The sequence below is a fragment of the Symphalangus syndactylus genome, chromosome 1, assembly GCF_028878055.3.
Source record: "Symphalangus syndactylus isolate Jambi chromosome 1, NHGRI_mSymSyn1-v2.1_pri, whole genome shotgun sequence".
In the NCBI taxonomy this organism is placed as follows: domain Eukaryota; kingdom Metazoa; phylum Chordata; class Mammalia; order Primates; family Hylobatidae; genus Symphalangus; species Symphalangus syndactylus.
In genome coordinates, this window is record NC_072423.2 from 81,484,722 (window position 1) to 81,502,550 (window position 17,829).

The 17,829-nt window shown below is 45.4% G+C and overlaps 1 protein-coding gene across 1 annotated transcript in view; it reads right to left on the reverse strand.

Moving 5' to 3' along the window:
• Window positions 1-11,197: 11,197 nt before the first annotated feature.
• The window catches only part of LOC129461014 (ankyrin repeat domain-containing protein 18A-like), a 64,892-nt gene continuing 58,260 nt past the window's right edge, over window positions 11,198-17,829 (reverse strand). Inside the window, 7 exon segments of the mRNA XM_055239774.2 lie at window positions 11,198-11,584; window positions 11,587-11,686; window positions 11,688-11,729; window positions 11,883-11,978; window positions 13,626-13,714; window positions 14,553-14,606; window positions 15,775-15,820. Coding sequence (XP_055095749.2) covers window positions 11,457-11,584; window positions 11,587-11,686; window positions 11,688-11,729; window positions 11,883-11,978; window positions 13,626-13,714; window positions 14,553-14,606; window positions 15,775-15,820 — 555 coding nt within the window. The 3' untranslated portion in view covers window positions 11,198-11,456.

Sequence of the window (17,829 nt, forward strand, 5' to 3'; positions counted from 1 at the left end):
CCCAATTATACCAGAAGGCCAAGTGGCAATGAAATGTTTCATAAGGCAGGAGTAGAAGCAAGACAGAGAGAGGAAAGAGGTGCGACATCCTGTTATACAACTAGATCTCATGAGAGCTCACTATCAGCAGATCAGCATCAAGAAGATGGTGCTTAACTGTTGGTGAAGGATCCACCCACCACCCCATATCCACCACCCACTGTTTCCAGGCAGAAGCCTGAGGCAGAGGCAGATCCTCTTGGAAAACCTCTACTAGGGCAGTGCAGAAAGAAAATATGGGCTTGGAGCCCCCACGCCACCATCCTCCAGACCCAAGAGTCATGGACCCACCAACAGCTCACACCCCCAGTATGGAAAAGCTACAGGCACTCAACACCAGCACAGCCCATGATAGCAGCTGCAGGTGCTAAACCCTGCAAAGCCACAGGTGCACTGCCTTAGTAGAGGTTTTCCATGAGCCTCTGCCTCTGTGGCAGGCTACTCCCCTCCTGCTACACACCACCCTACAGCCAGCCTACTGCTCCCCACTTTACCCACCTGTTTTTACTTCCAACCCCACCCCTCTCCCATCCATGAATAAATCACCTCCCACCAGGCCCCACCTGCAACATTCGGGATTACAATTACATGTGAGTTTAGGTAGGGACACACAGCTAAACCATATTGTTCTGACCCTGATCCCCCAAATATCATATCCTTCTCACAGAGTAAAATACAATCATGCCTTTTCAAAAGTTGTCGAAAGTCTTAAGTCATTTCAGCATTAACTCAAATGTAAAAAGTTCAACGTCTCACCTGAGAAAAGGCTACAGTCCCTTTTGCCTATAAGTCCCTGAATTTAAAAGGGAGTTCTTTTCTTTCAACGTACAATGATGATACAGGCATTGGGTAAGTTTTCTCAATCCAAAAGGTAGAGGTTTGCCAGGAAAATAACACAAATGGGATCACAGGGCCAATGCAAGTCCAAAACCCAGGAGGCCAGTATCCATTCAATCTCACAGCTCCAAAACCATTATGAGAACTCACCATCATGAGGAAAGGATTAAGGAGATGGTGTTTAACCATTTGTGAGGGATCCTCCCCCACCCCCACTTTTCACCCCTCACCCCCACCATAATCCACCCATTCTCGCCAATCTCCACCTTCCAACACCCAGTGCCCTCCATGATTAAATCACCTTCCACCTGGCCCCACTTTTAACATTTCTGATTACAATTCCACATGTGTCCATAGGGACACACAGCTGAATCTTATTCTGTCCCTGCCTCCCCAAACCTCATGTCCTTCTCACTTTGCAAAATACAGTGATGCCTTACTTACCATTCCCCAAGCCACTATGCTTTTTTTTTTCAGAGCCTGCAGAACCATGAGCCAATTAAACCCCTTTTTGTTATGATCATACAGAAAATTAGCACTGTGAAGTGAAGCTATGAAATGCCTTCAATGACTTTTCCCCATCGTCTTGGCTAAGACCCCCAAGGTCTTAACTCATTCCAGCATTTACTCAAATGTCTGAAGCCCAAAGTCTCATCTGAGACAAAGCTGCAGTCCCTTCCGCCCCTGAGCCTCTGAAATACAAAGCAAGTTAACTACTTCCAAGGTACAATGATTGTCCAGGCACTGAGTAACAATTCCCACCCAAAATGAAGATTTTTGCCAGAGAGAAGAACAAGACACAAACGGGACTTACAGGTCCCAGGAAAATCCAAAACCCAGCAGGCCAGTTATTCAAAGCTACAGCTCCAAAGTCATCCTTTTTTAATCCTTGTGCCACATCCAGGGCACAAGAGCATAAGGGCTGGGCTCCCAAGGCCTTGGGCCGGTCTGCACCTGTGGCTTTGTAGTGTTCAGTCCCCACAGCTGCCCTCATGGGCTGTGCTGGTGTTGAGTGCCTGTAGTTTTTACCCGCAGAGGGTACAAAGCTCTTGGTGGGTCTATGAATTGGTGTCTGTATGATGCTGGCCTCCAGTGTGGGGGTTCCAACCCCATATTTTCCTTCTGCATTGCCCTAGTAGAGGTTTCCCAGGAGGCTCTGCTTTTTTGGCAGCCTTCTGTCTGGACACCCAGGCATTTTCATACATCTTCTGAAATCTATATGAAGGCTCTGAAGCCTCTGGGCTAGTGCTCTATGGACTCGCTGGCTTAACACTATGTGGAAGCCATGAAGCCTTGTAGCTTGCACCCTCCGAAGCAGTGATGCAATCTGTACATGTGCATCTTTCAGCCAAGGTCGGAGCAGGAGCTGGGGCTGCCGGGATGCAGACAGCAGTGTCCTGAGGCTGCACACAGCACCAGGGCCATGGGGCTGGCCCAGGAAACCATTCTTCTCTCCTAGGCCCCAGGGCCTGTGACAGCAAGGGCTGCTGCAAACATCTCTGAAATGCCTCCAAGACTTTTTCCCCCATTGTCTTGGCTATTAGCACTGGCCTCCATTTTATGCAAATTTCTGGAGCCTGCATGAATTTTCCCCCGAAAATCAGCTTTTCTTTTTGACCACTTGGCCAGGCTGCAAATGTTCCAAACTTTTGAGCTCTGCTTGTCATTTAAATGTAAGTTCCAACTGGAGGTCATTTCCTCAGTCACACATAACCTCGGTCACACATAAGAGCACAGGCTGTTTGATGCAGACAGGACCCCCCTTGTGCTATGCTGCCTAGAAGTTCATTCCATCAGATATGCACTGAATCATCACCCTCAAGTTCAAAGTTTCACAGATCTCGAGGGCAAGGTCGCCCTGCAGCCATGTTCTTTGCTACAGCAAAACAAAAGTAACCTTGGCTCCTGTTCCCAGTAAGTTCCTCATTGTCATCTGAGACCTTGTAAGCCTAGCCTTCACTGTCCATCCTTCTCCCAGCCTTTTAATCACAACTATTTAACAAGTGCCTACAATGGTCCAAAATTTCCTTCACCTTCCTGTCTTCTTTCAAGCTCTCCAAACCCTCCAACCTCTGGCTGTTACCCACCTCTGAACCTGCTTTACATTTTCAGCTATCTTTGTTGCAGCCTGGCAATGTAGAAGAAAAAGAAGTCTATTTTCAGGGAAACTTCAAGAAGGCTTCAGATATTTGCATTAAAAAGGAGTCCAGTGCTAATAGCCAAGACGATGGGGAAATGTCATTGAAGATATTTCATAGCTCCACTTCGCAGTACTTTATTTTCTGTATGATCATAATGAAAAGAGGTTTAATTGGCTCATGGCTCTGCAGGCTGTAAAGAAAGCATAGTGGCTTCTGCTTCTGGGAGGACTCAGGAAGCCTCCCAATCATACCAGTAGGAAAACAGCAATGAAATGTTTCACACGGCAGGAGTAGGAGCAAAGCTGAGAGAGGAAAGAGGTGTCAAACCGTTATATAACCAGATCTCATGAGAACTCACTATCACTAGGTCAGCATCAAGAAGATGGTGCTTAACCATTGGTGAAGGATCCGCCCCACAACACAGCTCCACCCCCTACTGTTCCAGACAGAAGCCTGCTGCAGAGGCAGAGGCTCTTGGAAATCCTGTTCTATGGCAATGCAGAAGGAAAACGAGGGCTTTGAGTGGCTATGCAGGAGGCCACCATCCTCTAGACCCCAGATTCATAGACCTACCAACAGTTCACACCCTCAGTATGGAAAAGTGATAGGCACTCAACACCAGCCCAGCCCATGAGAGCAGCCATGGGGCAAAGCCTGCAAAGCCACAGGCGACTGCCCTGGTAGAGGTTTTCCATGAGCCTCTGCCTCTGCAGCAGGTTACTCCCCCTTCCTACTACCCACCACCCTCCCACCACCCTATAGCCAGCCTACTCTTCCCCACCCTACCCACCCCTTTTTTCTTCCACCCCTACCCCTCCCATCCATGATTAAATAATCTCCCACCAGGCCCCACCTCCAACATTTGGGATTACAATTCCACATAAGTTTTTCCAGGGGCACACAGCCAAATCATATTATGCTGACTTTGACCCCCAAAATCTCATATCCTTCTCACAGAATATAATACAATCATGCCTTTTCAAAAGTTTCCAAAAGCCTTAACTCATTCCTGCATTAACTCAAACATAAAAAGTTCCAAGTCTCATCTGAGACAAGGCTACAGTCTCTTCTGCCTATGAGTCCCTGAACTTAAAAGGATGTTTGTTTCTTTCAAGGTACAATATTGGGTAAGCTTTCTCAATCCAAAGGGAAGAAATTTCCAAGAAAAATAACACAAATGGGACCACAGGCCCAATGGACATCCAAAATCCAGTAGGTCAGTGTTCATTCAATCTCACAGCTCCAAAATCATGAAGCGAACTCATTATCAGAAGGACAGCATTAAGGAGATGGTGTTTAACCATTTGTGAAGGATCCACCCCAACCCTGCCTTTCACCCCCAACCCCACCACAATCCCCTCCAACCCAACCCAGCCCCCAATCCCCTCCAACCTTCCCCACTCCCAATCCCCCCAAACTTCCCCACCCCCCAACCATCCAACCTCCACTCTCCACCATGATTAAATCACCTTCCACCAGCCCCCACCTTTAACATTTCCCATTAACATTCCACATGAGCTTTGGTAGAGACAGAGAGCCAAAACATATTATTCTGTCCCTGGTCCCCCAAAGTTCATGTCTTTCTCACATTGCAAAATGCAATGATGCCTTCCCTGGAGTCTCTCAAATCTTTTTTTTTTTTTTTTTATACTTTAGGTTTTAGGGTACATGTGCACAATGTGCAGGTTTGTTACATATGTATCCATGTGCCATGTTGGTTTGCTGCACCCATTAACTCACCATTTAGCATTAGGTATATCTCCTAATGCTGTCCCTCCCCCATCCTGCAACCCCACAACAGTCCCCAGAGTGTGATGTTTCCCTTCCTGTGTCCATGAGTTCTCATTGTTCAATTCCCACCTATGAGTGAGAACATGCGGTGTTTGGTTTTTCATCCTTGCGATAGTTTACTGAGAATGATGTTTTCCAGTTTCATCCATGTCCCTACAAAGGACATGAACTCATCCTTTTTTATGGCTGCATAGTATTCCATGGTGCATATGTGCCACATTTTCTTAATCCAGTCTATCGTTGTTGGACATTTGGGCTGGTTCCAAGTCTTTGCTATTGTGAATAGTGCCACAATAAACATACATGTGCATGTGTCTTTATAGCAGCATGATTTATAGTCCTTTGGGTATATACCCAGTAATGGGATGGCTGGGTCAAATGGTATTTCTAGTTCTAGATCCCTGAGGAATTGCCACACTGACTTCCACAATGGTTGAACTAGTTTACAGTCCCACCAACAGTGTAAAAGTGTTCCTATTTCTCCACATCCTCTCCAGCACCTGTTGTTTCCTGATTTTTTAATGATGGCCATTCTAACTGGTGTGAGATGGTATCTCACTGTGTTTTTGATTTGCATTTCTCTGATGGCCATTGATGATGAGCATTTCTTCATGTGTTTTTTGGCTGCATAAATGTCTTCTTTTGAGAAGTGTCTGTTCATGTCCTTTGCCCACTTTTTGATGGGGTTGTTTGTTTTTTTCTTGTAAATTTGTTTCAAATCTTAACTCATTCCACCATTTACTCAAATGCCCAAAGCCCAGACTCTTATCTGAGACAATTCTACAGTCCCTTCTGCCCATGAGCCACTGAATTATAAAGCAGGTTTACTACTTCCAAGGTACAATGATTGTACAGGCAATGGGTAAGCATTCCCAGCCAAAAAAAAAAAAATTGCTAGAAAGAAGCACAAAACACAGATGGGACTCATAGGATACATAAATGTCCAAAACCCAGCAGGCCAGTCACTCAATCCTACAGCTCCAAAATCATCATTTTTGAATCGTTGTCCCACATCCATGGCACACGGCTATGAGGGCTGAGCTCCCAAGGCCTTGGGCAGATCTGCACATGTGGCTTTGCAGTGTTCAGCCTCTGCTGCTGTCTCTCATGGCCAGGGCTGTTGTTGAGTGCCCATAGCTTTTCCACACTGGGTGCAAGCTGTTTGTGGGTCTATGAATCTGGGATTTAGAGAATGATGCCTCCCTGTGTGGGGGCTTCAACCCCATAGGTCCCTTCTTTGCTCCCCTAGTAGAGGTTCCCCATGAGGCTCTGCCTCTTGGAAAAGTTTCTTCCTGAACATCCAGGATTTTCTGTACATCTTCTGGAGTCTAGATGGGAGCTCCCAAGCCTCTAGTCTCTTTCTCTGTGCACCTACTGGCTTAACACTATATGGAAACTATCAAGGCTTTGAGCCGCCTCTGAAGCAATGACCCAAGCTGTACCTGTGCATCTTTCAGCCATGGCTGGTGCTGGAGCTGCAGGGATACAGGCAGCAGTGTCCTGTGGTTGAGCACAGCAGCAGGGCCATGGGACTGGCCTAGGAAACCATTCTTCTCTCCTAGGCCCTAGGGCCTGTGACAGCAACAACTGCGGCAGACGTCTCTAAAATACCTTCAAGGCTGGTTTCCCACTGTCTTGGCTATTTGTACTAGGTTCCTTTTTATGAAAATACCCTAAGCCTTCTTGAATTTTCCCCCTCAAAATCGGCTTTTCTTTTTGACCACTTGGCCAGGCTCCAAATTTTCCAAACTTTAGATCTCCACTTGAAGTTCCAACTTGAAGTCATTTCTTAGGTCACCCATAAGAACACGGGCTGTTCAATGCAGACAGGACACCTTTTGTGCTATGCTGCCTAGATGTTCATTTCACCAGATACATCCTAAATCATCACCCCCGAGTTCATAGTTTTACAGATCTCCAGGGCATGGTCCCCGTGCAGCCAGGTCCTTTGCTAAGGCCAATCAAATGTAATCTTGGCTCCTGTTCATAGGAAATTTCTCATTTTCATCTGAGACCTTTTAAGTCTGGACTTCAGTGTTTATCCTTTTGTCAGCCTTCTGATCGCAAGTACTTAACAATTCTCTATAGTGGTCCAATATTTTCCTCATCTTGCTGTCTTCTAAGCTTTCCCAACTCTTCTGACCTCTGTCTTTTACCCACTTCTGAACCTGGTTCTACATTGTCAGCTATCTTTATCTCAACCTGGCAATGTGGTAAAATAAAAAAGTCCATTTTCAGGGGGAAAATTCACGAAGGCTTCAGATATTTGCATGAAAAGAGGCTGAGTGCTGGTTGCCAAGACAAAGGGGAAAGGGCCTTGAAGGCATTTCATGGTTCTACTTCATAGCACTAATTTTCTGTATGATCATAAAGAAAAGAGGTTTAATTGGCTCATGGTTCAGCAGGCTGTAAAGGAAGCATAGTGGCTTCTGCTTCTGGGAGGATCAGATCAGGAAGCCTCCCAATCATACCAGAAGGCCAAGGGGCAATGAGATGTTTCAAATGGCAGGAGTAGAAGCAAGACTGAGAGAGGAAAGAGGTGCCACACCCTGTTACATAACCAGATCTCATGGGAACACACTATCATGAGGACAGCATCAAGACGATGCTGCCTAAGCATTGGTGAAGGATCTGCCTCCCACCCCCACCTCCCACTGTTTCCAGGCAGAAGCCTGCTGCAGATGAAGAGTTCTTGGGAAACCTCTACTAGGGCAGTGCAGAAGGAAAATATGGACTTGGAGCCCCCACGCAGGGGGCCACCACCCTCCAGACCCCGGATTCATAGACCCACCAACAGCTTGCACCCTCCGTGTGGAAAAGCTACAGGCACTCAACACTAGTCCAGTCCATGAGAGCAGCCATGGGGGCTCAAACCTGCAAAGCCACAGGTACACTTCCCTAGTAGGGATTTTCTATGAGGCTCTGCCTCTGCAGCAGGCTACTCCGCCTTCCTACTACCCACCACCTTCCCACCACCATACAGCCAGTCTACTCCTTCCCATCCTACCCACCCCTTTTTTCTTCCATACCCACCCCTGCCATCCATGATTAAATCACTCCCTCCCACTCCCTCTCATACTCTAATCCCTCCAAACCCTTCCAATCTTTGTTTGCTACCCACTACTGAGCCTGCTTCTACTTTTTCAGATATCTGTATAGCAGGTTGCCTATGTAGCAATAACAAAAATCCAATTTAAGGGGAAACATTCAAGATTTCAGAAATTTGCATATAAAGAAGCCCTGTGCTAATAGCCAAGACAAAGGAAAAAAGGCCTTGAAGACATTTCACAGCTCCTCTCTGCAGCTCTAATTTTATGTATTATTGTGGATAAAAGAGGTGTAATTGACTCATGGTTCTGCAAGCTGTGAAGGAAGCATAGTGTCTTCTGTTTCTGGGAGGAATCAGGAAGCCTCCTCATTATATCAGAAAGCCAAGGGACAATGAGATGCCTCCTAAAGCAGGAGTAGGAGGAAGACAGAGTGAGGAAAGAGGTTCCACAGCCTGTTAAACAACCAGATCTCATGAGAACTCACTCACTATCAGGAGGAAAGCATCAAGGTGATGGTCCTATATCATTCGTGAAGGATCTACCTGCACCATTTTATGACTAAATGTTTTTCCACCTAGGCCCCACCTCTAACATTACAGAATATAATTCCACATGAGTTTTGGTAGGGACATAGAGAAAAACCATATTATTCTGTCCCTGACCCCATGAATCTCATGTCCTTCTGACATTGCAAAATACAATCATGCCTTGCCAGCAGTCTCCTAAAGTCTTAACTCATTTCAGCATGAACTCAGAGTTACAAAGTCCAAAGTCTCATCTGGGTCAAGGCTACAGTCTCTTTTGCCTATATGTCTCTGAAATAAAAAGCAAGTTCACAGCTTCTAAGGTACAATGATGGTACAGGCATTGTGTAAGCTTTCCATATCCAAAAGGAAGACATTTTCCAGAAAGCTTCTTATTTATATCTGAGACTTCCTCAGCCTGGCCTTCACTGTCCATGTTTCTGTGAGGATGTTTGTCACAACCATTGAACCAGACTCTAAGATGGTCCAAAAGTTTTCTCATCTATCAGTCTTCTTTTGAGCCCTCCAAACTCTTCCAACCTCTGTCCATTACCTGGTTCCAAAGCTGCTTCCACATTTCCAGGTATCTTTATTGCAATGCTCCAGTCCTCATTTGCCATTTTCTGTATGATTTATTTTGAAACAGAGGTTTAATTGGCTCATGGTTCTAAGCACAGTGCTTCTGCTGCTAGGAGGCCTCAGAAATCTTTCAATAATCATGGAAGACAAAGAAAGAATCAGTTGTCTCACATGGCAAGGGGAAAACACGGAGAGTAGGGAGGTGACATAGAGCTTTCAGTGACCAGATCTCATGAGAAGTCACTCATTATTGTGAGGATGGTACAAGGGGATGGTGCTGAACCATTCATGAGAAATTTGCCTTCATAATTCAATCACCTTATACCAGGATCCACCTTCCACATTAGGAAATACAATTCAACATGAGATTCGGTGGGGACACGTATTCAAATTGCATCATCAATCTTTGAATATAAAGACATCCCCAGCAGGCTTTATCCAGCCAACTTCTTTGAGACTCTTTACACGGTTTGAGGTCTAGAGCATATACACTAAAATATTCATACTTCAAAAAGCAATAAAGTGGTATTATCATTTTTCCAAAAGTTACAGCAGTAGTTTAGGCATTCATAGCATGATGTAGTTCACGTTTGCTACTGTTTCTGTTCTATCACCATATTAACTCTTTTCTATACAATTCTCTATTCAGCCGGATTTCAGTTGATCACAAAACCATCCTTGTACTAGCTCTTTGCTAGTGTTATTATTCTGCTGTAGAAAGTATCCTTGAACTGGAAACAGTCCACGATCGAGTATCGAGTCATTCAACACTATCAATTCCTGGGTGACTTTTTGAAAAAGTAGTATCTCTTGTTGCAAGAAATGCTGCATCTGTGAGTCCATGTCTCTCACTGGAATTGGATGGAAGTGGTGAATTTCAGCCAAAGTGGCCAAAGAAAACCTGTTCCTGTGATTCTGACGTCATCAGCCTCTGCACCTCTGTCTTCCCTTCTGCCACATGTTGCCTGCTGTCTGTGACTTTGGTAAGAGCTTCCTTGTGTATGTGGATGATGTCCAGGATGTTGGTCTGGTGTCCCTGAGACAGCACTAACAGGTCCATGGCTGGGTCCAGGTCCTGCCTGGACTGATTGGCAAAGAGTTCACTGAGAGTGTGGAAGGCATGTATACTGAAGTGGATGGCCTGGTCCAGCTCCAAGGCCTGACTGAGGCTGAAGAAGAACTGGCAGCCTTCTGATGCTCTTTCTTAAAGCCTGTCACCACTCATTGGCTGTGAAGTTGAGCTGAGTGCCCTGTTGTCCATCTTCTTGGTGAAGCACTTGAAGCCGTCAATCTTGTTCTCCCACTCCTAAAGGTTGAGTGTCACCCTGGGAGTGGGCTCAGGGCCAGGAAGAATCTAGCACTCACCATCTCATCCTTCTCAGCCTTCCTCTTGCCCTGTCTCCAGGCTGTCTCTTCAGTCCTGGTGGGATACATCAGGAAGTGACAAAAAATGTGGCACTGTGCCTGCACCCAGAAGCTGGCTGTGTGGCTCATCTACCAGATTGGGCCCTTTCTGCCTTTGAACATAGATCCCACTTCACCATAGATGCCTTCCAAACTGTCAGTGAGCTCTTTGCCAATCAGCCCAGGCAGGACCTGTATCCAGTCATGGACCTGTTAGTACTGTCTCAGGGACACCAGGCCAACATCCTGGACATCATCCACATACCCAAGGAAGCTCTTACCAGAGTCCTCCTCAAGATGGCCTGTGGTCTGCCTCTTGGCACCCGAGAAGCCTACAGTGCTGTAGGAGCCCCGATGCACGGACTGGAGCCCCAAAGGCAGCGCACACCCTGTTCCTGAGCCTGTTGCTTGTTTCCTCTATGTGGCTCCATTTGCAGCACATTTGTTGCACTGAGGCCTGTGCATGCCAGGCAAAGCCAAGCTGGCTCAAAGAGCAACCAGCCACCTCTGCAAGGGTGTGCCAGGAGCCGGTGGACCAGCCACCAATGTCACTCCCTGCCAGTCAGGGTAAATCAGTTCTTCTGCCCTGGAGGTAGAGCCCCAGTGCCATCTGCTTTTCCTCAGGCCTCCACTCCATCAGCTGTCAGGTGGTGGTCACTCAGGCTGTGGGAACCTGGCCATCCCTGTTTCCTTGAGTGGGGGAGGTTGGTGGCTGCTCCACCTGCTCCTGGCACACCCTTGCAGAGGTGGCTGGTTGCTCTTTGAGCCAGCTTGGTCTTGCCTGGCATGCACAGGCCCCAGGTACTGAGAAGCTGCTCTGAGCGAGCTTGTCTTGGGCCAAATTCTAAGTCTGGCCAGGGCCACAGAAGGCCAAGTCCCCTGGGTGGTAATCCTGGCTGCTGCAGGGAGGCCCATGGTGCCCCTCCCCTCCCAGGGCTCAGGATGAGGTCCGACTGGGATGGGACCTTTTAGGTATGGGACTTTTGCCCCAGGAGGGAGCCTCTGTCACACAGGTTGGGTGAGAAGATGCATGGCATGCTGCTGGCTGCCAGGGCTGTTGGGATGCACGTTCACCCTTCACTCTAGGGACCTCAAAGTGACCAGCTTCCCCTTTAAGAATGACTTCCCAAGGCTCAGGAGCCATCTGGGGCTGTAGGGCAGCTGGCCGCATGCTACCCTGGCTTCTTCCATGTTGTGTTGGTCACTAGCCACCAAGGGGTTCAGATGCAGGCACAATGCAGGACGGTTGTCTCTGGACCTGTGTCTTGGTTATCATGGAGCCGGATTGGGCCTGGTGACAGGGCCCTGATCGGGTTGTCCTGGGTGGTCATGGAGGTGATCAGAAAAGATGCAGAATGGAATTGCTGCGAGGATGAATGAGATGACTGTCAGCACAGAACAGGCACCGGGTGAGTGTTCAGGGATTACCCTCAGTAGCTGCCCAGAGGCCAAAACCACCCACCTGAGAGTGACTGTCCCCAAGCCAGGAGGAAGAGAAGAGAGAAGGTCCCACTCACCTGAGTCTGATCAGTGAGCTGTGTTGAGATGTGCCTCTCATCTAGAAAATGGTCCTTCACGCAGAGCTACTCACAGACACTGCTGTGTGTCTCTAACTGCTCCACAACACAGAAGCGATGGGCACTCAGCAACAGTGACATTGTGGGGTGACACAACCCACCACAACGGGAGCCTGCTTGGGTCAACATGGCCCAGAGTCAGTGTCCTCTATCCCCTGAACTGACATGTGTGTATGTAATGTGTTTGTGTATGCATGTGTGCCTGTGTGTGTGTGTGTGTGTGTGTGTGTGTGTGTATGTGTGTGTTTGTCTTGCTTCTCTGAACAGGCCTAGCTTCTCCACTCATGGGTGTACCCAGGTCCTCATCACTGTCACCTTAGAGCATTAGAGCCTTTATAGGTGCTCCCCAATCTCTGCCCTCCCCACCCATGGTGGTCCTGGGGATGCAGACAGAGGGGCACTGCATAATGCTGAGAGGGCTGGCACCCTCTCTAGGTGGAACACAGGTCATTTGTAAAGTTGTAGGTCTGCCAAGCAATATTGGATTCAACACATCTTCTCACTTTCTCTTTCCAGCCACCCTCCAGGGTGCCCTGACTCACCTTCCCTTCAGATGGAGGCAAGGAGGCTCCACAGACAAACCCCCTGCCTGAGGTCACACAGTGGCCAGCAGGCCAGGTACTGACCAACCGCCCGTGACCAGGTTCCCAGTGATAAGGTCCCTAATGACCACTCCTCCATTGACCAAGTCCCACTGATCAAGTCCCCACTGACCATGTCTTCCTAACCAGGCCCGCACTTCATAGGCCTCATGGGCCAGACCCCACTGACCAATTTTCCACTGACCTGGTCCCCACTGACAAGACCGGGTTCCCACTGACAAGACCACAATTTACCAGGTTGCTGCTCACCCGACCCCCCACTGAACAATTCCCCATGGATGAGTCCCCAGCTGACCGAGCCCCCTCTGACCAGGCCCTCTCTGACCAGGCTCCAAGCCACTAAGGCCCCACAGTGACCAGGCCCCTGGTATACCGTATAGGCCCCACCAACCAGTTTTTCATTGTTTATGTTCCAACCGATCAGGCCCCACTAATAAGGCCACCACTGACTAGGTCCCCCCACTGACCAGGCTTCCAATGACTAGGTCACCAGGTCCCCACTGATGAGGCCTTTACTGAGGAGGCCACCACTAACCAGGCCCCTGCTGATCAGGTCCCAAATGACTAGGTCCTGATGACCAGGTCATCTCTGACCATGGTCCACTGACCAGGCCCCTGAGCAATGAGGCTCAAAGTCTCATTACAATGTCCCCCTCAGCTCACAGACCCTGCCTCCCTGCATGCGTGCCCAGAGGTCAGGCCCTGGGGATTTTTTGGGACTTGGCCTTTCCTCCAAGACACAGGGAGAGACAGTTGGCCTCAGGCTCCAGGTTCCGAGCTCCACACTCACCCCAAAGGCCCTCTGCGCCCATCTCAAAGGAGACAGTGAGGTGGCCTGGCACTGCCTGGACACGCCATCTACCCTATTCCTGAGTGTCAGAGTGTGAGGAAGGGAGGGATATTTGGCAGATGAGACACCCTGTGCTGTTGGGTCTCCCAAGGCCCTTCCCACAGAGCCCCAATATAAAGACACAGCACAGAGGCTACAGGAAGACTAATCCAGAACCTCTGAGGCTGAGCCAGGGACCACATGAGGACTCTCCCCAGACAGCCAGAAGGCCCTATGCTAGTTTCTTGGTACCTCAGTGGATGCAGCAGCGGTTCTTCTGTTGGGGACCAGTGAGTACACGCTGGGGAGGGCTCGCCTGTGCTTCCTCAGTGGCTCCACCTCTGCTTCTAAAAAAAATTACTCATTCCAGGGCTAGGGCAGAGAAAATACAAGAAGAGCTTAGAACATCTTCTGCCAGAAAGTAAAAAAGTGCTGACAGAGTAATGGAGACAAATCAAAAAGACATAAAGTCAGCTTGGAATGACTACCACTGGCCTAATCTTGGGGAATTGGAGCATCAGAATCATGAGCTTCCCTTCTCCCTTATTTATTGATTTTATTTCTCCGTGTAGAACAAAGAAGACAATAAGAAAATAATCATCTGGCAACCATCATAGTAATAATTGTTCAAACACAAGTCATCCAATTCACGAAATGCTAAATCTAGTGGGTTCTGAGGAGTAACCAGATATTTACAGAGCCTCAAAGTATCTCCATACAAAATACGGTTGAAGTACAAAAAGAAAATCATAACATTAGAATGGACAAACCTGGTAGGTACTCCTTAAGTCTCCTAAGTAATAAAAACTGTAAAATGCAAATAAGCCTTCGATGACCTTTACTAACCTTTACTAAAGTATCAATGATGACTTGGTTGTTTAAACAGCTGACATTTGGGCAATTTGAATATGTCAAACTCAATAATACTGGTTTTCATTTGCAAGATCCACTTAAAACTTAAGGAGGCTAAAAAATATCATTTAAAATACCCTATAAATTATCATCATACAGATGATACAAAAATATCCTACTTCAGTAAATATTGTAATGTTACATATTTTATGAGAAACAATTAAAATGTGTAAATAGCCCAGTAATAAAGTTTTATAATCTTTTAAATCATACAGTTTTTCCTTAAGACTTTATGGTTAAATATTCTCTTCATTAGATGTGGCTTACCAGTGGATTCCAGAGAAGAAAGTAGATGGGAGCAAGTGTCCAACACAGCAACAGCTGGAAGGAAAAATAAAGAATTATGTTCTTTACCTAAAACACTTCAGTTAACTAAGTGTGAGTTTAAAAACTAACGAGTTGAGAACTTTATCAGAGTTAATAAGAATGAGAAATATGTATGTACATTTACAATACAAAATTACTATTTAATAATTTACACATGGCATTAATTCTAATTATGTTTAAATATCAGAGCTTTTTCATTCTTCATTCATGTAATCAACAGCCACGTGCTAAGGTACTAGAACCAGCACTGGAATTATAAGATGAAGATGGTATGGTCCACCTCTCAACAGTCATATGCTATAACCTAAAAAAACAGACAGGCAGGAAATGTCCATACAGAGTCATAGATACCATGACAGGTATACAGCAGGGCACTACTGGAACACATGGAAGGGACATCTACCCACTTTTATGTCAATATCATGGGCTTTCTGGTGGAGGAGATAACATAGGTTGATACCTGAAGGACAAGGAAAACCTTCCCAGATAGAGGGAAGAGGCGAAGGCAAAGAGCCTGAGGTGAGGAAGAGCCCTGCAGAGTTCCACTCCATCCAGTTTGGTGCTAGAGCAAAGGGCAGAGGGCAGTAAGTGGCGAGAGAAAAGGCTGAGTAACTTGACAAGAATGACATTGACGTGGATGTTTTAATTTCATGGTGAAAAATTTGGAACTTTTCCTGAGAACAAGTGTAAGCCAATGACATGGTAAATGACAGGGGATTTAAAATGTCACCTGTCAAGTGACTGCTTATGAAGGGTTATTGCTCAGCTAAGGATTTCTGAATGAGTCTGAGGTCTGTTGGCTTCAGTCTCTACCAAAACCCTGAGAACTTGATGATGCCTTTGTTTTCTGAGAATCGTTTCAGTATGCTGGCTGACAGTTCCATGAGGATGGCAAAACTTAAGAAAGTGGAGAGCCAGTGAAAAAGAGATGCACAAACTTCTTGGGAATTTTTTAAGCTATGGAACATGATGAATTTATGGTGCATAAGTACAGTCTTCTCTGTGAAAATTTTTGTTTTCACATCTTTCATTAGATGTGTGTAAGAAAAAAAATACTTGACATAATATCTATTAACCCAACAATGAACAGGAATGCCATTTACTATTTACACTTTATTTCTAAAATAAACCTAAATTTAATTAATAAATTTTGGCAACGTACTTCTCTTTGTTTCTCTAATTATTTGTTCTACATAGTCCAGCTCCATCTAAAATAAGTAAAAATAATAATAATGTTTAAGTTAAATAAGAAACATTATCATGAAAATAATGTATCATTTACAAAATGTGGCCTTTAGTATTTTTAGTGACTAGACATAACTTGAAGTTTGCATAAATAGAAAAATAATCACATAAATAAAGTAAAATTTCTACTTATTTTAAGTTTAGATAACAGAGGATGTATATGTGTAATGCTGTTTAATCTGACAAAAATGCAGTTAATATTGATCTATTGCATATACACGATTTTAGAAAGGTAGTGTTTTATTAGTACAAAGGTTAAACAATGGCCAGGCATGGTGGCTCATACCTGTAATCCCAGCACTTGGGGAGGCCAAAGCAGGCAGATCACAAGGTCAGGAGATCGTGACCATCCTGGCCAAAAGGGGGAAACCCCATCTCTACTAAAAATACAAAAATTAGCTGGGTGTGGTGATGCGCACCTGTAGTCCCAGCTACTTGGGATACTACAGCAGGAGAATTGCTTGAAGCCAGGAGGTGAAGGTTGCAGTGAGCCAGCCTGGTGACAGAGTGAGACCCTGTCTCAAAAAAAAAAAAAAAAATATTAAGTAATTAAAGCCATCTTTTGCAATGAATGCATTGCTTTGAAATTCTTAGAAAACTCTGCCCTTTATAAAAGTTTAATCCATTTTTTACTTCAATAAATTTTATCTTAAAATGAAATTTCTATTCTCTACTTATAGTAAACTTTTCTTTTTTTTTTCTAGTTTGTATTCTAAATTAACGTGGTACCTCTGTAGATTTCTTCCAAAGGCATATTCAGGGATGCCGAGGTTTGCAGTACAATTGAACCCATCACACAGGTAGCGAGCATAGGACCCAATAAGTAGTTTTTCAACCCTGGCCCACTCTGTCCCTCCCCGTTCTTATTTCCCAGGGTCTATTATTCCCATGTTTATGACAATGTGCACCCAATGTGTAGCTCCCACATGAGTGAAAACATGAGATATTTGGTTTCTGTTTCTGCGTTGGTTTGCTTAGGAAAGTGGATTCCAGCTGTATCCATATTGCTGCAAATGACACGATTTTGTTCTTTTTATGGCTGCATAGTATTCCATGGTATATATGGAATTTTCCAATCTACCTTGGATTTTCAATCTACCTTGGATGCACCTGGATTGACTCCATGTCTTTGCTATTGTGAATAGTGCTGCAATGAACATACATGTGTATGCATCTTTTTGTTACAATGATTTATTGTCCTTTCGGTATACCCCTAGTATACTAATGGGGTTGCTGCATCCAACAGTCATTCTTAGTTCTTAATTTCCAAACTGCTCTCCATAGTAGCTGAATTAATTTACATTGCCACAAATGGTGTGTGGTCCCTTTTCTCCACGGCCTCCCCAACATCTTTTTTTTTTTTTTCTTAACAAAAGTCATTCTGACTGGTGTGAAATGGTATCTCACCGATGTTTTGTTTGGCATTTTTCTGGTGATTAGCAATGGTAAGCATTTGTTAATGTTTGCTGGCCACTTACATGTGTTATTTTGAGAAGTGTCTGTTTATGTCCTTTGCCCATTTTTAGTGGTGTTATTTATTTTTTGCTTGTTGATTTGTTTAGGTCTCTTATGGATTCTGGATAATAGGATAATAGGCATTTGCTATATCCATAGTTTGTGAATATTTTCTTCCATTCTTTAGGCTGTCTGTTTAATCCCATGATAGTTTCTCATGCTGTGCAGAAGCTATTTAGCTAAATTAGATCACACTTGTCAATTTTTGTTATTCTTGCAATTGCTTTTGAGGACTTAGCCATAAATTAATTGACAAATATATGTCAGGAAGAGTATTTCTTGGTTTTCTTCCAGGATTTTTATAGTCAGAAGATGTACTCTTATGTAAGAAAAGCACAAACACTTTTTTTTTTTTTGGACGGAGTCTCCATCACCCAGGCTATAGTGCAGTGGTATGATCTTGGCTTACTGCAACCTCTGTCTCCTGGGTTCAAGTGATTCTCCTGCTTCAGCCTCC